This window comes from Chiloscyllium plagiosum, unplaced genomic scaffold, assembly GCF_037043375.1.
Source record: "Chiloscyllium plagiosum isolate Xiang-an unplaced genomic scaffold, Cpla_swu_hap1 HiC_scaffold_11, whole genome shotgun sequence".
Taxonomy (NCBI): Eukaryota; Metazoa; Chordata; class Chondrichthyes; order Orectolobiformes; family Hemiscylliidae; genus Chiloscyllium; species Chiloscyllium plagiosum.
In genome coordinates, this window is record NW_028270149.1 from 60256790 (window position 1) to 60284501 (window position 27712).

At 37.9% G+C, this 27712-nt stretch overlaps 1 protein-coding gene across 10 annotated transcripts in view; it reads right to left on the reverse strand.

The window, feature by feature from the left end:
- LOC122557152 (transmembrane protein 33-like) overlaps positions 1 to 27712 on the reverse strand; it is a 165572-nt gene that overhangs the window by 37262 nt on the left and 100598 nt on the right. For 8 of the 10 annotated variants that reach the window (XR_015758672.1, XR_015758673.1, XM_087992135.1 and 5 more), the window contains one exon: positions 1253 to 1336. The exons of the other annotated variants lie outside the window; for them this stretch is intronic. Coding sequence is in view for 6 of the 8 variants with exons in the window: in XM_087992135.1 (XP_087848261.1) it covers positions 1253 to 1336 (84 nt within the window). In the remaining 2 variants the exon portion in view is untranslated. The remainder of the gene's footprint in view (positions 1 to 1252; positions 1337 to 27712) is intronic. 10 annotated transcript variants of the gene reach the window in all.

A 27712-nucleotide genomic window follows, 5' to 3' on the forward strand; every position in this document is an offset into this window, starting at 1 on the left:
AATCCAGAATCCTTAGGTAATGTTCTGGGGACCTGGGCTTGAATCCTACCACAGCAGATGGTGGAATTTGAATTTTAAAAAAATCTGGAATTAAGAGTCTAACGATGTCCATGAATCCAACATCGATTGCTGGAAAAAACCCATCTGGTTTGCTAATGTCCTTTAGGGAAGGATACTGGCCTACATTTGACTCAAGACCCACAGCAATGTGGTTGACTCTTAACTACCCTCTGGGTAATTAGGGATGGGCAATAAATGCTGGCCCAGTCAGTGATGTTCTCATCCCATGAATGAATTTTTAAAAATCCATGTTCATCAACTGTATATTTATATTGAATAAATGAGGCCACGTTTCACCAATGCTACCATCTGGATAACGAGTGTACCAAATCTATTCCATTCTCAACACTGATGCTAGCCAATTAACAATCCTTATGAAAAAAGATCAAAGACAAGCAAGATAGCCCAAAGAAATCATTGTGACGAGTGTTCAGTTACAGTATGCACAGCTGACAATTTGTGCGCCATTTTAACTGACATATTTTATGATGTCTGAAAAAGGTGCAATGGGCTTACTGTGGAGATATGTTCGTACACAATAAATCTGCTTTTGTGAGGAGAACAAAAGATACCCAAATAATTTTTGAAAATGGCTTGGTTGGAAGGAAATGGCATGAGAAAATTTGCTGCAGCCATTTGAAACAGAAGAATAACTTCTTTTGATGTAATTCCTGATAATCTGCAATGTAGTACAGATATAATGCAAAGATGGTGTAATAGGTAAAAGGCGTTTTTATTTCTGTCCTTTCATTATATCACACAAACTATTTAGTAGTTACTTTTGATACAAGCTAACTACTTAAAAATTAAGTAATCAAAATTTCTAAACATATTCACTAATAAATTAGTGAATTAAAATCTAGCAAATAAATTTAACACTACTAATACACGATGACTATTCTTTTAACAAAGACCAGATATAAGTATTTCGTTTTGACTATGGAGCAATACATTACATTAATACATATTCAGCAAAATATATAAAATCTGTAATGAGGATATTAAAGAATGATTTAATTGTACTGTACAGAGTTATCAAGAGTTGAGAATTTGGTAACATTTTGGTTACCTTCTTCAGCATTAAGACAATCTAAATCCAATGCCTACTCACAATATTTTGTAGTCCTGGTAACAATATTAATGTCTTCAAGCCTATAAACAATGGAGGAAATGGGTAAAACATTATACCTACCTGCAGTAGGGATTCCTTCGAGATGCATACCTTAGGGTCAGGAAACGATAGTAGAAAAAGGGGAGGAATAAATGAGCCCGGCCTCTGTGAAACAAACACATTTATCTGATTGACAATTTAATAACTTTGAACCTAAAAGTTAGGATCAAGGTGATACATCAGAGACATTCAACTGTTATCAGAATCCGAAACGAAGTACTGACAAATAAACTGATACAATTAAGCACCAACAGATAAACATTTACTTGTCCCATTTTTTTAAAAACACATGCATTAAACAAAGTATTTTTAAATCCTGCTGGTGAGATTACAAATTCATCAAACATGCACACAATGCAACTGAAATGGTATAAACCAATTCTTTACCAGTTCTTCCCTGTAGATACCTTCACTAAACTATCTTACTTTTAGGGGAGTTGACTCACATTGTTTATATGCACAATGGGAACTGAGTTCTGAGGTAGGACTATGAATTACTTCCTAGTGACTTATTTTGGACATCCATGTCTTTTCAATATACTGCTTCAAGTTTCCCAAAGCAAATATTTAATGACAAGAGGTTTTATATCAGTCTTAAAGCAGATTTATTTCACTGCAATTATTTATATTCAATATCGTTATATTAACTTAGCTGAATTACTGGAACTGATGTATTTGCAAATTTTCATGAGGACATATGGGCAGAATTTACCCCATTTTCAGTTGAAACATATCACCAGATAAGATCCATACCAGCCACCAATGCGATGCCATGGAGTGATGTTTCTCTTGCAATCTTCTGCTCATCATGTCAGTAGGGTAAGGGTAAGTGAGGCCATTATCCTCGGTGTACAACTTTACAGTCACAGGGCAACCGCTTATCCCTCTTAACTCAACTCTACCACTGCACACATATCCCATCAATGCACAATGACTCCAGCTCACATTACTGCATGCATCATGTTTATGCAAGTCTCTTGAACCACCTTGACCTCTAAGACTACCACCCATTTCTGCCCTCTGTGCTTTCTACTCAAAAAAAATGTGGACAGCTCACTACATCCCTTCTCACGCACCACCACCAATTGCTCTTGCATCCATGTAATTGTAATTAATCCCTCAGTGTCTCACTAACTGAGCCAAGAGAACCAAATGGTGGTCTTTGGACATCAGGCTCCTCTTCATAGAATTCCTGTCCCACTCAGACCCCTCCCTCTACCCTGTTATCCTGCATTTACCTCTGACTAATGCACCTGCAATACACATCCCTGAACACTCTGGGCAATTTAGCATGGTCAATTCACCTAACAAGCACATCTTTAGATTATGGGAGGAAACCCACGCAATCACGGGAAGAACGTGCAAACTCCACACAGACAGTTACCCGTGGCTGGAATCGAACCCAGGTCCTTAACACTGTGACACTGTGCCACCGTGCTGACCCAATCTTCACTGTTCAAGTTTCTCAAATTAGAAACAGAAAAGGATGGTCACTCATGTGAGGCCTAGCAGACCTCAATGGTCAACTAACACAGTAAGTTTCATTTGTTGCACTGATACTGGTCTCCTACTAACACCAGTGCAAGTGCATTCTTAATCTGCACAAGCTTTTATCCCTTATAGATAACTATTTCCTTCTCTCAGCTTCTGCAGACACTAGTAGCACGCAGCACAAAGGCCAATGCTGTTAATCTTCAAATAAAGAAAGAACTGTAGATGCTGGAAATCTGAAACAAAAACAGAAAATCATAGAAACACTCAGCAGGTATAGCAGCATCTTGAAGACAGAAACAGAGTTAATGTTTTGAGTCCAGTGAAATCATTCTGACATAGGGCCACTGGATTGAAAAAAATTTTTTTTCCTCACCACAGATGCTATCGTGTCTGCTGAGTTTTTCCATCACTTACTGTTTTTGTTTCTGGAGATCCTCTGCTTCAACTCCATATCTGAGAAGAAAGCCACTCAATCCTCAGGGGGTGAACCAAAAAGGCACTCATCTGCACTATCCACCAGCTCAGAGACTTAAATTTTTGTAGACTCTCTTTCTAGATTAGACTTAGGAACACTAGTGAGTACATCGCCACATCTACACAGCTGGTCAATTAAGAAACACTCAGATCTCTGAAACTCAGAGGACCACTGGAGAAAGGCATCATCTCTGCCCCAAGCTTACTGTCTTTGTCAAAGTGTACAGGCAGGTACAGAAACAGCAAGGAAGTTTGTCATTGGCACTTAGTAAGCTGAATCAAAGAATGAAGAGTCCATCAAAAGCTTATCATTAGTATGGATAAAGAATTGGCTAATGGACAGGAGACAGTGAGTGGGGATAAGGGTCTCTTTTTTAAGTTTGGTGACTCGTGAACATTGGGGTTCCACAGGGATCAGTGCTGGGACTGTAACTGTTTAGAATATATCGAATGACTTGGAAAATGGAACTATAATTGAATATGCATTAACAAAAAAGTTGGTGGAGAGACAGATTGTGATAGTAATACAGTTTACAGAGAGATATTGGTAGGCAATAAGTTGACAAATAGAATATAGTGTGGAAAATTGTGAAGTTGTTCATTTTAGGTGGAAGAAGAGAGTATTATTTAAATGGAAAAATGCTGCAGAAAGATGCAACACAAACGGACTTGGGAGTACTTGGACATGAAACATTGAAAGCTACCACACAGCTGCAGCTGATAATCATGAAAGCTAATGGTATGTTGCCACTAATCTCCAGGGGGTTGGAGTATAAGAGTAGGGCAGTCTTACTGCAGGTATACTAGATGCTGGTGAGCAGTTTCAGTCCCCTAAAGGGAAAGATATCATTTCATCAGTGGCAGTTCAGGGAAGATTCACTAGAATACCCCTGGCACGGAAGGATTGTCTGATGAGCAAAGGCTAAACAGGTTGGGAGTTTAGAAGGAGAGGTGATCTCATTGAAATGCACATGATTCTTAAGAGGACTGATAGGGTAAATGCTGAGAGGATGTTTCCCTTCATGGGGAGCTTGGACCAGAGTGCACAGTTTCAGAAGAAAATCACCAATTTAAAACAGAGGAGGAATTTCTTCTCCCATAAGGTTCAGAATCTTTGGACCTCCTTGCCACTGAGACCTGAGGCAGCCGAGTCCTCGTGTGTATTGAAGGCTGAGATAGACATATACTTGATCAGTAAGGAAATCAAGGGTTATGGGGAAAGGGCAGGAAAGTGGAGTGAGGAATGTCGGATCAACCATGATCCTACTGAATGAATGGTGGAGTAGGCTCACGGAGCCCAACAAGCTACTAGTATTCGTATTTCTTTTGGTCTCCTGAGTACCAGGCTAGATCTTAACGTGTGAATCTGTCTGCCTTCTTGGACAGATTTGGACTGCATGAAGACCGAGGTCGAACACACTCGGTGGCTGGTAGATAGTATGCAGATCTACATGCCATCGCTCTCGCTAAAGGGAGGCTGAAAGATTATAAAGGGCCACAGAGACAGCAATGCAAAATAAGAACGTGAAAAATATGAAGCTGGAAATTTGTCATGTCAGATCGAAATGCAACTGTGTAATAACTATACAAAATGGCTGAAACTGAATGCAAAGTGGCCAGAGTAAATAAATTGTGTTTTCTTGAGCAAAGAGTACAAGTCTTAGAATTGGGGACACTGCTAGAAGCAGTGGTGTTCAGTTGGATTCAGAGCTGGCAACAATAATGTGGTGAGGCTGGTGGATTGCTAGTGCACAGTAGTTTGGGTGAAGAGTTAAAGACGATGGTAGCCATGGACCATGCAGGGCATTGTGATGAAGAAACAGTTGGATACTGGCCAGGACAAATGACTTGCGAATTCCAGAGCTCCCATTCTTACTTGTGTGTTGGGAATTTGCATTGTCAGGTTTCCTGGGGAAGGGAATGGGGTATAAAATAAGGTGAATTGGGAAATTAAGTGAGATGCAAATGCATGCAAATAAGGTAGCTGCCTCTCAGTGTTGAGATTCCGAAGTCACCATTTAAGTTTTATGTGGAAAGAAAATTGCAAAATGTTCTCTCGGTGTCAAAGTTCTGATTTTATTATGCTCTCCTATTTTCCCAACTTTCTTGCCACGGCCCATGTAACACCAGGAAGATGACAGTTCTGCCCTGTTTTTGACCTTCCATTATTTTAACCTCACTATCTCAGTGAAGGCCTTCACAGTTTTCCTTTTCAGAAAAAGTGAGTACTCTTACAGTTGTCCAGTTTTAAAAACTAGCTTCTAGTGTATCATCTGCCTTTTTCTTTTATTACAGACTGACAGCTTGAAGGACTTTCCAATATAATGGTCAATTTTTAAAAACTACTCACGCACCTGACCAATTTCTGTCTTGGTTCCTTTTTTCAAACTTGCAGATAAAATCAGTGATATGCCCCCAAAAGAAGGTCAAAGTCAGGCTCCAAATTTTAAAAGGCTTACTTTGTAGGAGTTTCGAAATTACTTAAAAATACTTGATTCATAGAGACCAGAATTGCACGCAATATTCCAGGGCGAGCAGAACATCAACATCCCGTACAACTTTAACATGATGTCCCAACTCATCCATGCAAAGATCTGAGCAATAAAGGCAAGTGTGTTAAATGCCTTCTTATCCATCCTGTCTACCTGTGACACAAATTTCAAAGAATTATGTACCTGAACCCCTCGGCCTCTCTGTCCTGTGACAATACGCAGGGAGAAAGTGAGGACTGCAGATGCTGAGATCAGAGCTGAAAATGTGTTGCTGGAAAAGCGCAGCAGGTCAGACAGCTTCCAAGGAGCAGGAGAATCGATGTTTTGGGCATGAGCCCTTCTTCAGGAAGGGCCCTACCATTAACTGTATAAGTCCTGCCTTTATTTGTTTTACCAAAATTCAATACCTCACATTAATCTAAATTAAACTCCATCTGCCACTCCTCAGCCTGCTGCACCAATTGATCAAGATCTCTTTGTAATCTTAGAAAACCTTCTTCACTATCTACTATACCAAAATTTTTGGTGTCATCGGCAAACTTACTAATCATGCCTTTTATATAAGTGATTTGCATGTGAATATAGATGATAAAACAAAAGTGGAACATTGAAGGTCACAGACCTCCAGTCAGCAAAACAACCCTCCACCACCACCCTCTGTCTCCTACCATCAAGCCAATTTTGTATCTAATTGGCAAGCTCAACCTGGATCCTATGTGATCTAACTTTACTAATTTACCGTGCAGAACTTTATAATAGGCTCTACTAAAGCCCAAGTAAACAATGTCTACTGCTCTATCCTCATCAATCTTTTTGGTTACTTCATCAAAAAATTTCAATGAAGTTAGTGAGACACTATTTCCCTCGCACATACTGACTATCCCTAATCATTGCTTGCCTCTCCACTACATGTAAATCCTGTCTTTTAGAATCACCTCAAACAACTTACCCACCACCATGCTAGACTCACAGGTTTTTAGCTCCCAGGATTCTCTTTACAGCCTTTCTTAAATAAAGGCACAACATTAGCTTCTCTCCAGTCCTCTGACACCTCACCCCATAGTTATAGATGATATAAGTATTTCTGCCAGATGCCCCACAATTTCCTCCTTAACTTGTCACATTGTCCTGGGATACAACTGATTAGATTGGTGACCTATTGAAACCTGTTGGACGCTCCCATGCATCTCATTGCTGAAGGGAGGAAAGGGGTTGATACATCAGGTCAGGAAAGCATCGGAGGAGGAGGCTCAGTAGTTTAAGGGAGATTTCAGTGTTCCCATATTCAGGCAATTTAAAAAAAACCTCTTTGGCAGTCAGGTTCGGCTCCAGGAATGTGTTGCTTTCCATTGGAAACTTCAAACAGATATGACATGCTATCTTGCAATGACACAACGCCAGGTTATAGTCCAACAGGTTTCTTGGGAAGTGGGAGCTTATGGAGCACTGCTTCTGCACCTAGTGTCATGTCATTTATAACTTTGTCCACACCAGTCCAACACTGGCACCTCCACATCATCTTGCAATGACTTTACATGTCCTGCCGACCACATTGGAAGCTTAGGCAACCTGTTATCGTCTGTAGAATGGCTTTGGCCTCAAAAATATTCTAGGCTAACATATCTTACAGATTGAAGTATATAGTTAGAATAAAAGAACTGCTTTAAACATAAATTTTTTGTTCCTTTCGACTTGAGACATTACACATTTTTCTCTCATATGTAAATGTCATACTGATCAACTTAATATGAAAATACCTTGCCCTCTATGTGACCATGATTTGCATCTGGAAAGAGCAAAATGGGTACATTAACCTTTGCAGTAGAAAACTGCCTAACATTTAATGTTGAAATGGGATACACTTTTAATTGTTGAAATATTCCAAATGGTATATCAGAACAATGATTCTAACACTTAATGGTTTAACATTTATCAAACTGTAGCAGCTTTATACATCTAATAAATACCTTGATATGCCAATAAATTAATTTGCAAACTAAATGCTGGTACCAAAACGTCTTGGCCATTTTTAACTAGTCAATAAAGTTACTATAATTTAGTACAGCTCAACAAAAATAATAGAGCTATAACAAATATATTAACTATATCGGATGAAAAGATTAATGCATTGTAAGAGTCACATCAAAAAGAGCATTTACGTTTTCAAGCAATTGATGTGGAATAAAGTACATCTTCATTTAACTTTCAAAATTAAACTTCTTTGGATAGGGTCAGTTTGGATTAGTTCAAGATGCAATTTTTTTAAGCTAATGGTGTGGTTATATGTGATATTGGTGAGGCCTCTTCTATGGTACTGAGTGCATTTCTGGTCACCTTGCTATAGGAAGGATATTTTTAAATTGGAGGGGGTTCAAAAAAGATTTACCAGGATGTTGCTGGCTATAGAAGATATGAGTTATAAAAATAGGCTACAGCGTTTTTCACTGGGGCATAGGAGGTTCAGGGGTGATCTTACAAAAGTTTTTTAAATCATGAGGGGCATAGATAAGGTGATTAGGAAAACGGCATTTTCCCTCGGGTGGTGGAATTCAAAACTAGGGGGCATATTTTTAAGATCAGAGGAGAAAGATTTAAAAAGGACATGTGGGGCAACCTTGTTTTTCCACAGAGTGATTTGTATGTAGAATGAACTACTAGAGGAAGTGATGGATGCAGGTACAGTTACAATATTTAAAAGATATTCAGATAATTACATAACTAGGAAAGGTTTGGAGGAATATGGGCCAACTGCAGCTAAGTGGGACTAGTTTAGCTTGGGAACCTTGTCGGCGTGGACTAGTTGGACCAAAGGATTGGTTTCTGTGCTGTAAGACTCTGTGCGGTGCAGACACAGGTCACATACATCATCTCAGCTACTTGTTCATGTGCTTCAATATTATATAACATGAGTGCCCTCCTTATGCCATGTAGTAATGTGACAGGCTATTGACATCTGATAAGATGTATAAATACACGAGCAAAACACAAAAAAAAGAACGTTTTTAGAAAGCTTGGTTTGAACATGAAAGACTCTTAATAAGTTATAAACAGCAAACAAAATGACTGCAGGTTTTGTAACAGCAGGAGAAGCAACGAATGCAACAATTAAGTGGTAACATATGTCACTACTGCCAAGAGGATTTTTAATCCCTTTAAACATTAATGTAGTATTTCTGCTTCCATTGCAACAACAGAGCCATCTGTGTTGGTATTGAATGGAAACATGCCAAATGCACAATTGAAAACTCTCTTTGCTCATTTGATTTCCCAGATACAATAAAAGTGGGAAATATTTTCACTTTCTTCTTTTGAGATTAAGAAAATAGCCACTTGACTGCACCATACATCTGGAATAGGTGCTTATAATTCAAAGAGACTGACAGGAAATCAAAACACGGAACAGAAAAATCGCAAACGAAACATGCAAACAATCAAATTCATTGTTCACTTTCCATGATGAAACTAATGGTTTCTCCCTGCCTGTTGTACAACAAATAGCAATTAACAGGTTTTGTCTCCACAGAAAACACAAGTCACAGCTTGTAAAATCTGTTTGATACTCGTTCTACAAATACAGTGTACCATAAGCACTCCAACAGAAAGATGTGGTAACATCATAAATGGATAATCTAAAGCCTAACAATTCAAATGCCTCTCACACAATTAATGAAATCCTCTTTCACAGTAAAATATTGTCATGAAGATTTTTCTTCAAGATAATTATTAATCTAAAGTGGAATGTGATGGAAAAAAAGATTAAAAATTAGAAAAGGCAATTTCAATACCTCAGATCATACCCTGGAAAGAAATGCTTGATGTTATGACACAGATGGAAGCCAAACCAAAATCAGCCTCACTATCACTGGATTTGCAACACAGTGAACTTAAAACATTCAGTGAGACTCAAAATTTCCCAATTGATCCAAACCAGACTTGGACACCAAATTTATAACTTAAACAAAAATTAGCAATTGATTATAATAATCTAACTTTGGCAGAACAAAGATAAACAACAAGGCCATCTAATTAATATCTATAACCTAAGCCCAATCTTCTTTTGATCATAAACCCCCAATTGTACACTAGCAGGCAGGAAGAGTGTTGAGAGATGATTTACAAAAAAGCAATAGTCATTTGCTAGTTAGGTAACTACTTCATTGAATACCAGGTCTTCAAGAATTTTTTTGATGATAGGTTATATTACAGGTGGGTAGGAATGCACATTTTGCTTATAGTGCAATGACACTAGTCAATTCAAATAGCTTCTGCATACCATTGGAGACGTACTTATTTCTTATGATTGGGGATTCTCTTCTCAGAGCTTCCAACAAGTCAATAACTGGAGAATAACTAGAAAAAGCAAAAACAAAAAAAAACAGCTTCCCCTTCTGATATCTTCTTGCAAAACTGTCCTTTGTTTTTTGCTTACCGTTTCAACATTCTCTGTGCTTGGTTGGTCAGCATTGGCCCTCCTTTGATTGGCTAATTCAATATCTAACCAGCTGCCAGTCTCCAAGTATGACAATGTCTTGGCGCCATATAACCTGCATTATCCTTTCAGGTTAGTTCTCAATAGTAAATATCAGTCTTTTGTTATCTCCTCTTCTTTTCAAAACAAAAAACAAGCCTCTGTTCAAAATTAAATTCTCAACTGCACTCAGTTCCAAACCAAAAATGAGAAAATTAAAGAAAAATATAATGATGGTCTCAACACTCAGAGAGGACACATTAAAGATAATCAAAATCATGAAGCGTTTGACAGGTTGATTGGAGAGAAACTCTTCCAACCACTACGCCTGACAAGGAAATTCCACTTTCTTGCCACTGTGTGGAAAGAGATTCTTCTTACATTATTTATTTGATTTAGTAATAATTAGGTTCTCTTGTTCTGGATGCCCCACAAAAGCAGAGAGTGTTGAAGCATTTAAATAGAGCCTTGACATGCACACAAGTAATGTACGAATATAGGATTGCAAGATTCGTGTGGCAAGGAGTAATTCATATGTAAGGAGGCTTACATGAAGCATAAACACTAACATAGACTAGTTTCAACCCCACTCCCCATTTTTTTCCTATTTAGTTCTCAAATTTGGTCACTTTGCAACTGTCTCCACAATGACTTTGCTTCATGCTTTCAGGTTTACTTCAAGTTTTCACTTGCATCCAATATTGGATGAATAGTGCATTTTTCCACCGTAAAGCAGATGCAGAAATACATAATAGAATGTTAGCTGCGGAACTGGAGAATGAGCAATGCTCATTTGATGATATACATGCACCATAAAAGTTGACCCTTAAAGCCTCAAAAATCCTTCCAAAAATGAGTATCAACATGCAAAGCATAAAGGTGAAGTTGGAAAGCGAACACAAGAAACAGGAGTAAAGTAATCTCCATTGAGCCTGCTCTGTTATGTAGTATGATCATTGGTGACCTTAATTTTCAACTTCACTTCCTTGCCCATTGTACCGATCCCTTGATTTTCTGAACTATCAAAAACTTATCTAGTCCAGCCTTAAATGTTTTCACCAATTTAATACCCAGTAGAGAATTTTAAAGATTCACTTCCCTTCAGTTTTTGAGTGAATAAATTTCTTCTTATTTCAGCCCCTTATCCTGAGACTGCTCCCCTACATTTTAGATTCCTTATTACTAGAGTCAAATTTCTCAGCATCTAACCTATAAAGCCCCTTACTAATTTTCAACGAGATCACCTCTAATTCTTCTCCAAATTAGAGAATAGGGCCCAATTTATTCAGTTTTTCTTTATGCAACATCCCAACGATCAATTTAACGAACCTTCACTGTCCTACCTCCAATTTTGTTCTTGAATTCCAAAACTGTAAAGGGGCAAAGTATATATCATAAAATCAGAGCTTAACAAGGTTAATAAGTTCTTTAATAGTCTTGTAGCCTGGGTAAACCAACTCTGCAGTAATAGGAGGATGAGCTCATTGAATGCATGCAATTTTATACATAACTATGTCAAAGAACTAAGTAAGGGACAGGCTATTTTGGAATAAAATTATGCAATGAGAAAGCATCATTGTAAAAGGAGTCTCTAGAGTACAGCACATAATAGCAATGTATATTGAATTTAAAATGATGTAGTGGCATCCAAAGTCTTGAACATAAACCAAATTACATACACGGGAGGAAATAATATAAAAATAAAACAAGAACTACATATTAAACAACATCTGAAACAAAAATAGAAACTGCTGGAGAAATTGAGACGGTCTGGTAACATAGAGTGCTTCAAATCCAGTGACCCTTCAGATAGGAGGCAAGTTGGCCAAGACAGATTTGGCCTTGCTGTTCCTTAGATGATTTGAGCCAAGAACCTCCCTACTGCCTTTATCTCATCTGTAATCATAAGGACTAGTTTCAACCCCACTCCCCATTTTTCCCAATTTTTTTCCTATTTAGTTCTCAAATTTGGTCACTTTGCAACTGTCTCCACAATGACTTTGCTTCATGCTTTCAGGTTTACTTCAAGTTTTCACTTGCATCCAATATTTCCCATCATCTTAGTTATTCCAGCATTGTCCCTTCCCAGCATAATTTGCTCTGCTGCAGAATCTTGACAGTTCCACTGCTGCTTTTGAATTGAATTTTCTTACCAACCCCTTCCCTTCTGCTTTAATGAATGTAAAGCCTGGTCTATTCCCTAGTTATTCATTTTGCCAGCCAGGTTTAAGTGGAGCTCATCCTAACAGAACTGCTCCGTCTTTCCAAATACTGCCGTCAATAGCTCATGAAAATAAACTTGTGCCTTCCACATAATTCCTTCAGTTGCAGATTTAACCCTCTAATCTCTTTGTCTCAATGCCAACTCGTGCATAGTTCAGGTAACAATTCAGGGATTATTATTGTCGAGGGTCTTTTTAATCTGGAATGAAAGACTCAGCCTCTTCCAACAGTGATTCATCATTAGTTCCTACACAGCCCACAAAAACAAGATCATTCCCTCCCATTCCAGATTCTTCTCTAATCCTTAATAAAACAAAAGACCGCAGACCATAAGAAACATGATCAATAGTAGCCCATTTGTCCCCTCAAGCCTGCTTCACTATTCAATATGATTTTGGCTGATCCCAACATTCATAGTTGAAAATCACACAACACCAGGTTATAGTCCAACAGGTTTAATTGGAAGCACACTAGCTTTCGGAGTGCTGCTCCTTCATCAGGTGGTTGTGGAGGACACAATTGTAAGGAACGGCGCTCTGAAAGCTAGCGTGCTTCCAATTAAACCTGTTGGAGTATAACCTGGTGTTGTGTGATTTTTAACTTTGTATACCCCAAGTCCAACACCAGCATCTCCAAATCATGCCCAACATTTATGCTTACTTTCCTGCCCTTTTTCTATAACCCTTGATTCCCCTACTGATCAAGGATCTGTCTCAGCCTGAAATATACACAAGGCTGCCCCACAGCTTCCTGTGGCAAGCAGCTCCAAAGACACTCAAACCTCTAAATGAAGAAATGTCTCATCTATATTAAACTGGCGCCCCTTTATTCTGAATCCTGGCATCAGGCAGGTAAAACACCACACGGAACACCTGGTTGCAGTTGCAGGGGGAAATATCTATTCCTTTGTCTACTCTGGAATAATCATGATTGCATTCCTTTTCTCACATACTTAAATTATGGTACCGTCACCTATTTGCCCATCAATCCTGCAGTCCTTGTTTTAATCTACATAGGAGAAAGTGAGGACTGCAGATGCTGGAGATCAGAGTTGAGAGTGTGGTGCTGGAAAAGCACAGCAGGTCAGGCAGCATTCGAGGAACAGGAGAATCAATGTTTCGAGCAATCCTGATGAAGGGTTTATGCCTGAAACATTGATTCTCCTGTTCCTTGGATGCTGTCTGACCTGCTGTGCTTTTCCAGCACCACATACTCAACTCTAGTCTACATAGGCAGCAGTGCCTCCCAACTGTTGTTTAAAGTCAAGGCCCGAAGCTGCTTCTTCATTCCAAATTGGGTTCCTTTATCTGTCTGCCATGCAATCACATCCTCCATGTTCTTATCAACCAACTTTAAAGTTCTACTTAATCTCCAAGGGGTGTGACTATTTTAGAATTCTGTGACAAGATAATTGTCTCCTTCCCTTAAGCCCTGCAATATGTGTGGCTCAAATTCTAGCTCCACAATTCAGAGCTAAAGTTAGAGATGCAGACAATTATTACAGGCAAGTTTATTTGGAACCTCAGTGCTCCCCATAAACTCTCACATGCTGAGGTCACAGCATATTGTTTTCCCTGCCGTAGCTATCTAACCTTATTATTTATGCCTTCTCAAATTTAATGAAATATCCGTTTCTCGCTGTTCAAAAATTACAACAAATGCGTTCTAAAAGTTTTTCATGTGACAAAAAATAACATCCAGATACAATGGCTGTCAAAAACAGCAATAATGGTTTAAAGGTGGCAATTTAAACTGAGGTTTTATGTACACACTCTAGCTCATTAGGGCTTAATTAATCCTTAAAGCAATGAGAGAATTATAACTTCAAAATAAAACCAGCATGTCTATTTTTCAAAAAATGGAGAGTTTGTTGAGAAGGCAACACTTAACAAGTTTGCTCAGTGTCTATTTAAGCATTTTAAAGTTACTGAGGTGGTAAATCGGTATTTGCAGATGTAAAAATGGTCCTTCATAAACGTGGCTATGGCTAGAATAAGAATTATACACCCCATTTTGAAAGTTGTTGTGTAATTTTAAATGTTAATAATGTTAGATATACATATAAGCAAATAGCATATGAATAAATACATAAATAGTTTTGTTAATGTTATTAATAAAAGCTGAATTATATGAAACTGATTGAAAATGCGAACAATTGAAAAATAAGACTGAACAATGCATTCTTTAAAAAAGCATTTATGTAAAACTGAGAATTTGAAGATGATCTTAAATTTTCTAAAATATATTTTCATATGTTGCATTCAGTTTGCTGCTATTATGAGCACACTTTAAAGTTTAATGTTGTCCAAAGACTTTACAACTAAGGAATGTATAATTTTAGAAGCTGCCCAATGTTGCAAATAATATTACTTCAAACTTCTTGTTCTCAGTGGAATAATAATGGTAATGACACTGGCTGCCCACATAGTCCCTTTCAACAAGGGAGTAAGAAAGCTACTTTTCAATATACTATAGTATCAATAATCAAAGTTTAAGAATGAAGATCACTTTCTGCAATATGTGACTATTATAATGTTTACTGCATATTCATTATGAAATTATGAGTGGCAATAGTGAAGCACTTCAGCGACTGTATGTACACACTTGAGCACACTCACGTGTCCCTAACTTACGCACATAGTAGTAAATGGTGTAAAGAAAATGAGGAATTAGTAACAGACTTCAGGTGGTAAAATAGCTGACTCATTTGCATATGAAATTTAATGTAGAGAGGTGTGGGATAATAACATTTCAGTCAGAAAATTACAAGAGAGATATATTAAATGCTGGAACATTAATTGGGTACAGGAAGATGGACATGGGGTAGGTACGCAAATCTTTGAAGGTGGCAGGACAAGTCAAGAAATTTAATAAAGCACAATAATTTAATAAGCCCTTGGTTTTATGAATGAAGTAACTAATAGAACACCGGTTATGTCTCAGCTGGAGTGCTGGGTTCACATTGGGTCAAATACTGATTGGTTTTGAAGGAGAAACTGCGCTCAACAGCAGAAGTGGTGGTTACTAAAGGACAAAGACTGAAGGTAATGGGTAAAAGAACCAGAGGCAACATAATGGCAATTTTTTTCCATTCTGAAGCAAGTTATTGAGATCCGGAATGCACTGCTCAAAAAGGCATAATGATTCAGTAACAACTTTCAAAAGGAAACTCGATGAATGCTTGAAGGGAAGTAATCGTCAGGACAGTGAAGAAAGCAGAGGCAATGGGAGCAATCTGATAAGCTCCTTCAAAAAAAAGAGGTACAGGCACATTGGGCTGAATGGCTTGCTTCTGTGATACACTATTATTTGAACCAATGCACTTATGAAACAAGTAAATGAACATTCAATGTTTAAAGGGAAAGAAGAAAAATGGGACAAAAACGCATTGGGCTACATTTCTGCATTCCCTTATGAATGGTTATAATGACACCTATCTGACGATTATAGGCCCAGTTTTATGCTCAAGTTAATTTAGAGGCGATGGGTTGTGTCTTGAAGATAATAGTGAAAGCTAGATCATAAGAAGGCAACATCCTTGGTTTCAAGGCTCCTTCCATCAAACATTCTGGCACATTAACATCAGTTGGAGTGGGAAATAAGCTCTGGGTTCACTCTGCTTTATCCCCCATCATTTCCAGAGGCGAGTCTCACAGAATAAAGTGCAACTGGCTATTTATAGGCATGCATGGCAAAACATATGGAACTTAAGCCCCTTCAGTTTGTATGCAAAGCATCAGAATCACCTATACGGCTTCAGGGAATGGTGTTCATAAGTCAACAGAGGGGACCTCAAGGATATAATCATACAAAAGACTGTGCCATGGTTCTCAAGAATGTGACCATACAGCATCCAAAGGGAAAACATTCCTTAACAAAAGTTTTTTAAAAATATTTTTAGGCAGCTCTGAGGCAGCATTTTCACTCCTGTCCTATCTCCTTAACTTTCTAATCTGAGTTTGGTGCAAGCCAGGCAAACGATACCAAGTCAGAACTGAAAATCTGGCCATAGCCAGAGAATCATCTAGATAGCAAGCAAAACTAAAATTACATTAAATTTTTCAAATTGGGAGAAGGGAAGGAAATATCAGTGCGAAACAAGTGAGAGAAATTCTAGTTACACATGTGACAGCTAAGTCCACTTTGGGAAAAAGACTTCCTATTTTGTGTAGTGCTTTCTACTATTTGATACACTGACAAATATCCTACAATAGGGGCATTTTCATGAAATCTCTGAAGGATTTAGAGAATAGAATCCATGGTGACTTGGCTGCATAGATTCAGAATTGGCTTGCCTATAGAAGGCAGAGGGTAGTGGTAGAAGGGTATTTACCTGGCTGGAGATCCATGACTAGTGGCGTTCCGCAGGTATCTGTACTGGGACCTACTTGGATTAGGAAGTTTGCAGACAACACAAAGATCGGTGGAGGTATGGATGGTATAGGAGGTTGTCAAAGGATACAACGGGTTCTAGATTAGTTGTAGATATGGGTGGAGAAATGGCAGATGGAGTTCAGTCTGGGTAAACGTGAGGTGCTGCACTTTGGGAGATCATATGTTAAAGAAAAGTATACAGTTAATGGCAGGGCCCTGAACAGCATTGACGTACAGAGGGATCTTGGGGTTCAAGTCCATAGCTCCCTGAAAGTGGCCATGCAAGTAGCTAGGGTGGTAAAGCAGGTGTATGGCATACTTGCCTTTATTGGGAAACTGAGTACAAGAGTCAGGCTATCACGTTGCAGCATTATAAGACTTTAGTTAGGCCACACTTAGAGAGTACTCCGTTCAATTCTGGTTGCCACATTACAGGAAGGATATGGAGGCTTTGGAGAGGGTGCAGAAGAGGTTTACCAGGATGCTGCCTGGATTAGAAGGTATGAGCTATAAGGAGAGGCAAAAAAAATTCAGGTTGTTTTCTCTAGAGTGCTGGAGGCTGAGGGGAGACTTGATAGAAATCCATAAAATTGTGAGGTTGACAGTCATGCTTTATAAGATGACGGAGGGAAAAGTTCAGACGAGAGGCGAGAGGCATTTCTTTTATACTGAGTTTGGTAGTAGTCTGGAACATGCTGCCAGGGGTGATGGTGGAGGCAGATACGATTGGGGTGTAAAGAGATTTTCAGATAAGAACATTAATATGCAAAAAAATGGAGAGATATGAACCAACGGCAAGCATAAGGGATTAGTTTAATTTGGCTTCATGCTCGGCATAACATCATGGGTTGCAGGGCCTGTTCCTGTGCTGTACAGTTCTATCTTCAATGTATATGCCTGGATCAAACCTGAAATTATACATTACATGGCTGGTAATATTGAAAACATGAAATGAACACAAGTGATTCTCCTTTCAGCTCTTTTAGAGGCTGGTATTAAATCAAGTTGAACTCCAATTTGGATTCACTATTTCTGCAATGAAAATTTAATGTTCCCAGGTCAAATATTACACAAGAGAAAAAAGGTCAGATATAGTTAAACTTTCAATTGAAAGTGAAGAGCTTTGTCAGGTTAGCAGAAATGGTAAAAGGGACCACATTTCCAAATGGAAATGGACTCATGTTTGGAGATTTTCAATTTATTATTTCATGCTTATATTTGAATATCTGAGCGCACAGATACCTTGGATAAAGGAACTGTACATACTATGTGACATAAAGACAGCATTTGATTTAATGTGGTATCAAGAAAGCCTACAAGAGTAAAGTCAATGGGAATCCAGGAGAAATCTCTCCACTGATCAGAATCACACAAAGGAATAGGATTGTGGTTGTTGCAGGCCAATAATCTTAGTCCTAGAAGTTTGACACTAGGTTCCTCAGGGTAGTGACCTATTCTCTGGCATCTTCAGTGGCTTCAATGATTTTCCCTTCATCATAAAGATCAGAAGTGGGCATGCTCATTGATGCTGGCATATTGTTCAGTACCATTTTCAACACAAATACGGAAACATCGAGGCAAAATCTGGATAACATTCAGATTTCAACTGATTGGTGGCAAGTAACATTTGTGCCACACAATTGCCAGGCAATGACTATCGCGAATGAAAGAGAATTTAACCAATAGCTCTTGACATTCAAGGGCTTCACCATCGTTAAAAGCCCACTATAAACATCCTATGATTTACCATTGACTAGAAACTAAACTGGACTGGCCATATAAAATACTTGACCATAAAAGTAGAATAGAGGCTGGAAATTCCATGACAACTGACTCATTTTCTGACACCCAAATCCTGTCCACCATCTAAGGCATAAGTGAAGGTGGTGATAAAATATACCCTAACTGCCTGAATGAGTGCAACTCAGAATTAGAAAGCAGCTTGAAAGTTTCCAGGACAAATCCTGCTACTTGATTGCCAGACCATCTTTTGCCTTTACTACTCACTCCCTTCAAGCACCGCGAGATCACAATGCCTGTAGGCTGCACTATATAAATAAAACCACACTGCAGCAAATCTTTAAGGTTCCTCCCAAAGTGGTAACCTCTACCACCTAGAAGAACAAGGGTAGCAAGCACATAGTAACCCCACATCACTTGCAAGTTCTTCTTTATCACACACAATCCTGATTGTTTTGAAGCAATGCAACATGATCAAAAGTGTGCAACTTTGTTTCCAACATCATGGTAACAGCTCAAAAAGGTGGTTCACCACCACTTTCTCAAGGGCAATCAGAAATAGCAGTAAATGCTAGTTTTGCCAGAAATCCTTGTATCCTAAGAACGAGGAAAATTAAAATGTAACTAGTAAAACTGTTTAGGGGAAAATCAACGGATGTAGCATATATTGATTTTTAGAAAGCACTTGACAAGGTGCAGCACACAAGTTGATTATACGAAATTAGGACTCGTAGGACTTGGGAGGGATGAGTAATATGTTAGCATGAATTGAGTTTGGTTAATAGAAGTACTGAAATGACCAGTACTTGGGATCCAGCTATGTACAATTAATACTGATGATTTAACATGTCATTATCCTGACATTATTCTAACTATTTTTTACTTCCCATTATTCCAAATATGATGTTTGATTTTGAAGAAAACACATTAAAAGGATATTTCTGCTTTTAAAATCTGTAAATTGGAAATTAATTTAAGAAGTTTCTTCAACAAAGATGCTACAGCAAATAACTTCTATTATAGTGTAATATTTCAAAACTCAGTGAACTATGTCTTCATCTCAAATTACAAAACAGACTTCTGCAATGCAATTAGCTCTAGGCAACACAATGGGTCCTTCAAACATTAAAGCAAAGTACTGAGGATGCTTGACATCTGGAATAAAAACAAAGCACTGGTGAAAATCAGCAGGTCTGGCATTAACTGTGGAGAAAGATGCAGAGTTAACATTGAGCCTAATAGGATTCTTCTTCAGAACTCAAACAGAGATGTGTGCTGAGGCAGGAAGCAAAGTTGGACCCATTCGAATTGATAACTACAACACTGGAAAAGTTAATTGCCTCAGCTAAAAGACAATACACGAGTCCTGCCCCAAGCTGTGGGCTATTCAACACACACAGTTAGAAGGATTACTCATTAATCTGAAACAGTGAAACTGTATAAAATGGACTGCAAAGTTATCTTAAGGTGCACAATGCCTCAAGGAAAGGGCTGAGAAAATAGGTATCCTCCAGAGGGACATTTTCCAAAACTAAAAATAAAACTATTCTATTAAAGGAAAGGCAGGCAGAAAATCCCAAAGCCACAGAACTTGGTCATAGAGTCATAGAAATGTACAGCACGAATACAGACCCTTCGGTCCAACTCGCCCATGCCAACCAGATATCCAAACCTAATCTAGTCCCATTTGCCAGCACTTGGCCCATATCTCACTTCCTCTGGAAGCTCATTTGTGAAGAATAAGAAACCATCTTCCTCACTCCTAACATCTGCTAAGCTGAGAGATCTACATGTACAAGAAAACACCATTTATTCAACTAATCAAGACAATCACAGCTACTGTTTCTGACTAATGGAATTGGGGGCATTCTCCTTTGGGGAAACATCTAGTGTTCCTTGCAATTTAAAAGAATGGAAGTTGTTCGAAAATCTAAAATTCTTCAAGAATGTGACAGCATTAAAGAGAGAGTACAGAAGAGATATATGAAAATCATTCCAGGGACGAGGAATTTCAGTAATGAAGGTAGATTGGATGAGCCTAGACTATTCACCTGGGAAGACAGAAGGACGAGAGGAGGTATGGTTGAAATCTTCAAAATCACAAGAAACTTGGACAGAGTAAACAGGGAGGAAATGCTCCTACTTATGTAGGGATTGAGAACAAGGTGAATACGGTAGTGGTGCAGATTGGTTTTCAGACTGGAGGCCTGTGACCAGCAGTGTGCCACAAGGATTGGTGTGGGGTTCACTGTGTTTTGTCCATTACTTTTTAACATAAATGATTTGAATGTGAACATAGGAAGTATGTTTAGTAAGTTTTCAGATGACACCAAAACTGGTGGTGTTGTGGACAGTGAAGATTATTCCAGAGTACAACTGGACCTTGATCAGATAGAATGGCAGATGGAGTTTAATTTAAATAAATGTGAGATGTTGCATTTTGGTAATGCAAATCAGAGCAGGAACTTACATACTTAACAGTTGGGTCCTAGCGAGTGTTGCTGAACAAAGAGACCTTAGGGTGCAGGTTCATAGTTCCTTGAATGTAGAGTTACAGGTAGACAGGGTAATGAAGAAGGCATTTGGTATGCTTGCCGTTATTGGTCAGTGCATTGAGTATAGGAATTGGGATGTCATGTTGCAGCTGGACAGGATATTGGTTAGGTCACTTTTGGATTAGTGTGTTCAATTCTGATCTTCCTGCTACAGGAAAGAGTTCAGAAAAGATTTACAAGGATGTTGCTGATGTTTCTTGGCTTCAGCTATAGGGAAGGGCTAAATAGACATGGACTGTTTTCCCTGGAGAGCTGAGGCTGAGGGGTGACCTTATAGAGGTTTATAAAATCATGAGGGGGAAGAATAGGGTAAATAGCAAAGGTCTTTTCCCCAAAATGAGTGTCCAAAACTAGAGGGCACAGGTTTAAGGTGAGGGGGGAAAGATTTAAGAGAGACCTAAGGGACAACTCTTCCACACAGAGGGTGGTGTGTGTATGAAATAAGTGCCAGATGAAGTGATGGAGACTGGTACAATTACATTTAAAGACATCTGGATGGGTACATGAATAGGAAGGAGTTAGAGGGATTTGGGCCAAATGCTAGCAAAAGGGACTACATTAATTTAGGATATCTGCTAGGCATGGACGTATGTGACCGAAGGGCCTGTTTCTGTACTGTACATCTGTGACTCTAAATGTTTGTTCTCTTATTATTAAAGAAAAAGGGTACTAAGTGGAAAACATTTTCAAGCAGTGAGTGGTTAAGGTTTAGGATGCACCACCTGAGAAAACGATGGAGGTTGGCTCAATAGAAGCATTCAAAAGGGAATCAATTAGATGGCTAGTTGCAAAAGAACGATGTGCAGGGTTATGGGCACAAGACAGAAGAATAGCACTGGGTGAGATGAGCAAATGGAATGCTGGCACAGACAATAGGCTGAATGGTCTCCATCTGTGCTGTACCAACCCTGTAGTTTGACAAGTCGGAAATAGAGATGATGATTTCCCCCCCAGCTGGGAGCACTAACAGAATAATTGGTCAGAATATAGGCTCAAGATGAGGAGAATTATCATTATTCAAGGGGTGGAGAATATTTTACATTCTCTACCCAAGAAAGCTGTGGATGTTCAGTGACTGGGATGACTTAATTGATGTTAGTCAATTTTAAATTTGAGGGAATGGAGGGCAAATTGGATCATTCAGGAAATGGAATGGAGATAAAACTTTTCATGGAGATCTGGAAACAATGGTTAATTTCAAGCTAATCTGCCCAAGCTTGTTAAACCAAGCATCTCTAATCTTATAAAGATCATTGTCCAGTGTTACATCCATAAATTCCCATGTTATCATCCATCACTGTGCTTCACTTTGTTTCTAACATGAATTTTAAATAAATGCGGGAACATATGGCATTTGCTTCTTCAGTGTTTAGCTACAACATTTCTGAATTATCATTAACTGTTGATGTCTTGTGCTCTTGAAGGATTTTCATAATTTCAGTGAAATATCTGAAGCTTTACACAGCAAGTGAATAGAGTATGGAACAAAGCAATGTTAATCAACTTGAAGTCAACTCCCTCCAAGATTCAAGTGTACACTATTATGCTCTCCTCAGAAGGGTAACAGCGATAATAGGTTAGTCAATTTTCTCTCTCAAAAACATCAACATTACTAGATGACTAAAACCAACAAAACACATCAATATAAGTTTGAGGTCATGTTTTTCTCAGAGTCCTGAGCACGCTGCAACCAGGAACATGTTCCAGGCCAGCTTAGTTTTGCAACAAGTGACGTTCAGGTGTAAAGCTGAATTTTAAGTGCTCTCAAAACCTAACAGACTTCCTTGGAAATAATTTTTTAAAAACATTTATTTTTAATGTAATGAGAAAGAAAATTCTTGTTGAATTTAAACATTAGCTGCAGACATACATGTACATATATCAAATTGCAGGATTCTTTGATCTTTGAAATCAATGCAACCTCCTGCAACCTCCCCTTCCCACCCCTTACTACTTAGTGATAAGTTTTGGTGAATACGTACTTGGGCATCAAAGATAAAATATAATGTAACTGTGACTTCAATAAACGTGATAGTTTAAGAGACCCTCACTATTATTCTTCTATTTTTCTCAATTTTTGTGGTTTATAACGGAGAGTTGAAGTGAAGAGTTGAACATTGAATAGCAGCTTGTGTCAAAAAGAAAACAAAGACAGTGGTTTACTGTTGGGAACTGACTGGACAATAATGCAACTCCTGTATTGTTTTAAGGTTATTGTAGATGAACTGGTATCAAGTGATTGATATTTTCAGGGATGGCAGCTGGTTGGATGTTAATTGGCCAAAGGAGGACCATGGAGAGAGGTGATTTGAAATTGGGAAAAACAGTTCTGACAGGAGTGATTTTTGGGAGCTCTGGAGATTATTGCTGTGTTCTGCTCTGTGACTCTAGTTTTCAATCGATTTATTAAGTTGTTGAATGTTCTGAGAAAAGCATCTCAGTCTGTAAGAAATAAGTGAATATTGTCCAAGAATTTCATGAAGGCATGGTATCCGTAATTTGAAAATGTTTGTTGAATTTGCAAATAACAATTCTTCTGTTTTCCCTTTTAATTTATTCCTTACCTGTGTCTATCTATCTGAGAGAGCAAGAGTTTGTAATCAAATACACTGAGTTTTAGATCACAGATATAAATCAGATTACCTTGTTGTTTGTCTCGGTTTTAAGTTACATTCTTAATAATAAAACTGCTAATCTTTGTTTAAGTTACTTGGTGTAAAATTTCTGTTATTCATAAAGTCTAATTAGGAACAATTGGGCAATTTTGTTGGTCACTTAATGTTTGAATTTCACTGTGTTACCAATCCAGTCTTAGAAGCTAATTTGTTTTGGCTTACTATTCATGTATTGTAACAGCAGTCAATTTTTTTCTAAGGTTGCTCCAAGTGCTGCTGTAGATAGTAATATTTGTCACTGACTCATTATTCTTATATTGTTATTAAAGACAATTGGAAGTAGTACTTAAACATCTAGTCTGACAATATCTGAAGAGCAGATGAACCCACAAAAATCATAAAACATGACTCTCTGATAGACAATGATCCATTTCAGTCAGCATGCTTCATTTTAAATTCTCAGTTTTGAATAAGGCACTCAGTCGTTCATTCACTTTAATGCACGATTCTCCTCACGTTGCAGCATAACACAAGCACTACAGTACAAAATGCATTTATCCTGATCACAAAAACATATTCCAGAAGTGAGTTCTAGAGCAACATGTTCCTGGTTCCTATCTATTGAATATACTTCAAAATAAAGTTTCTAGAACGTGACAAGTTCAACACTCACAAATATAATTAATGATAAGTATATAAAGTGATGAGATCATATCCAGAAATTAATCAATATTTAAAATTACTCTTCAAACAGCTTCCTGTAAATCGTTAATTCTCAACTTCCTAGTGAAGCAGATGTACACTTCCATCTGAAAGCACAATATTACTTACACTGGACAGGCTATTACTTTGATCAAAAATGAACTTATGAATCTCAAAGAGGCCTATAGCAATTTGTAATATAATGTTAGTCTTAATGAATATCTTGCTTCTAAGGCTTGAAAACATTAAATCTTACGGTCAATGTTTTTAAAAGTACTATTAGCAAGACCACAAATTATTTGCAGTACTCATAATCAAATATGGATTGTAGATTATTCACTGACATTTTAGCTTTAAGACAGTCCTGGAGGTGTAGGAATTTAGCATAAATATTGAGAGAGAAAATAAAGAATTCAGGTCCATATATTCATTACTGGCAACACACCCTGTTCAGATTAAGTGTTCTAACTTGCTGATGTCCAAGACTGAATCAAATGTATTAGGCAGTTTAAATATAGCGCAGTATACTGATGTTTACTTAAGCTGACTCTTTTCTTCCCACAGAACTCTCATATTAAATTTCCGTTCTTTAGATGTTTACAGTTTTATTGCATTACAATCTGGTAATGGGAGCTTCCAAGTAAAACTGTTGTTCTTCTAGAATCCAGGAATTACTTTTGAATATTACACAAATTAAATTATTTTCCTCTGTGCAACAGATTGTGACTGTTGCTTTTTCTTTACAAGTTTCTCACGAGATCTGAAACATTTTTATTCATAGTGCTCATATTATTAGAGATCAACATTGTTAGCATTTCCTCTCTTGAGGATATTAAATGATTTTGTGTTGAACTGCTTGAAATTTTTTGGAACTTTTGTAAACATCTGTTTGCCAAATTTTAACACACTATAGTTAAACGTGCTCACCGGAGGAAATTGCGAACAAAAACTTTGCTGGGGAGGTAGGAGGCATTCTTACAGACATAACTGTAGATAGGTTATGTCCTTTAACCACCAGCACCACAAAATACTAAAATCAGACATTATCTATCTCTGATATTGCTACAATATCAAATTTGGACAAAACTGAAATGGATTATAAACACATATTAATATTTGCAAACCTAAAAGCTACCCAAGGAAAACAATAGTCAGCAATACATCTTAATTTTACAACATTAGATTTTCTTTTTGTTTCCTTTTTGTATAAGTCATTCACAACCCATTTTACCCCCTTCTTCATATGCAAGGGTTGGGAACTATTGCCAGAGATTCCTTAATAGCCCATCTGATCCGTATCAGTTAACAAGGGATGAAGAAACATTTTCCTGTTGATTGTTATTGCTCCTCATTTTTTCTTCACACTGCACCACCATCACCACCATTCCCCCCTCACCAGCCAATAAATCAGAGTAGGAAGATGCTAGAATTTGTCTGCGCAGAATTAAAAATAATACAGAAACCACTCCAGTCCCTGCACTAAAACATGGAAGGGCACTTCGGTCTTTGACATTACTCTAATTTCAGCACCACCATGATGATATAGTGAAAGAAATACATGGATTTGTAAAGCACCTTTCATGATCTCAGAAAATGTTAAAAGTGATTCTAGTTAGTAAGTACTTTTGGAGTATAGTTACTGTAGAAATGTAGAAAACTTAACATCCAACTTGCACACAGAAGTTCTCACAAACAAAAAATGACAACGACCTAATTTCTTTTCACGTAACATTGACTGGAAACAAAGTTGGCAAGAAAGTCACAGATGATTTCCCTGCTCTTCAAACAAAAAAAAAGTTTCATCCAAAAGAGAACTTGTAGCAATGCAGCATTCCTTCAATACTGCAACAGGGCATCTGCCAAGATTTACTGCTGAAGTCTCTGTTGTGGACTTGAACAAACATCCCTCTGACTGAACAAAAGGTATTAGAAACACTCAACAGGTCTGACATCATCTGTGAAGACAGAAACATAGTGGGAGAAATCCTAACCTAGAAAATTCTAAGGCATTGGGATCATATGTGGACAGTTAATTTACTTCCTGGAGCCCCAACCAATTAGGGATGACAGGAGGATTCTGACTGGTGGGCTATTCAGATTGCCTAAGGCTGAAAATAGCCAGCTGTTACTCCAAAAGTGATGTGTTTGCCAATTTAAGCAGGAGTTGGCGAGGGTGCCTCAAGATATTAATTTGCTTTATTTGTCAGGCATCTCTAAATTTGGGATACAGCTGCAGATCTATCACTGGAGAAGGAGCTGCTATGGTTCTTTGACAGTTGACAGGGAGGGAGTGGAAGCAATAGAGGCTTTGCCAGACCCTGGTCTTTTGCTGTAACTGCCCAGGCACTGTTCAGCAAGTCTGTCCATTACTGTGATAGTCCAAGCAGCATGACTCTTCTTTCCCCAATGGCAGTTAATTCCAAATAATTAGCTACCCTCTCAATCTGACTCTGGAAAGACCACACATCAACCAACTTTCACAAAGTGCCCTCCTTCCTATCTGTTTGTAGCTATGAATATTCCGCCCTGTGCTTCAGGTTGATGACAGTTCAATTATCCTGGCAAAATGTAATCAACCTGAAACATAAACAATGTTTATCTCTACGGATGCTGTAAGACCTGCTGAGTGCTTCCTGCAGTTTCAGTTCTAATTTCAGATTTCCACATCTGCAGCATTTTGCTTTTGAATTTTTAAGATGTATATTTGGAAATGAAATTTGTGAACTCCAAAATGTAGACATTATTGGAGATGTGTTATTTGGTGGATAATTTAATCATTGTATCTGAATAATCTAAATTATATTGTATATTTGAAAGAAACCTATTTTACAATAATAGCCTTACATGATTTCTGAATGTTAACTCTATTTAGGAAAATGTTCCACAAGGTGGCAGGCTTCCTAGCCAGAAACATCTCAGGATTTTGAGGATTCATGTAAAAACCTGTTATTTTACTTCTCAGTCTCAATTCCCTGCAAACCTCACCATTTGCAGTAAAACAGATAAGAGACTTATAAAAATACTAAAAAAGCTTAAATATTTACTAGTATTACCAGAAAATCTTCCAGCAAGTCTTAATAAAAGAATTACTGGGGCTCTGAAGATAATGAGCTTTGCACCAAATCCTCTTAAATAATTATTCTTAGAATTATGTGCAAAATATTGAATCGTTACAAAATCATGTATCCCTATACAATATGGTTATTCACTATTCAAAATGAAACTTTTGTTTTAATCCTTTGAATCTACTAACCCCAAAAGCACTTTGAAATGTGCAGATTTGTTTCAATTAAACAATAGAGTTAATACATTCCTTTACAATGACTAGGTTAGACGAACAATCG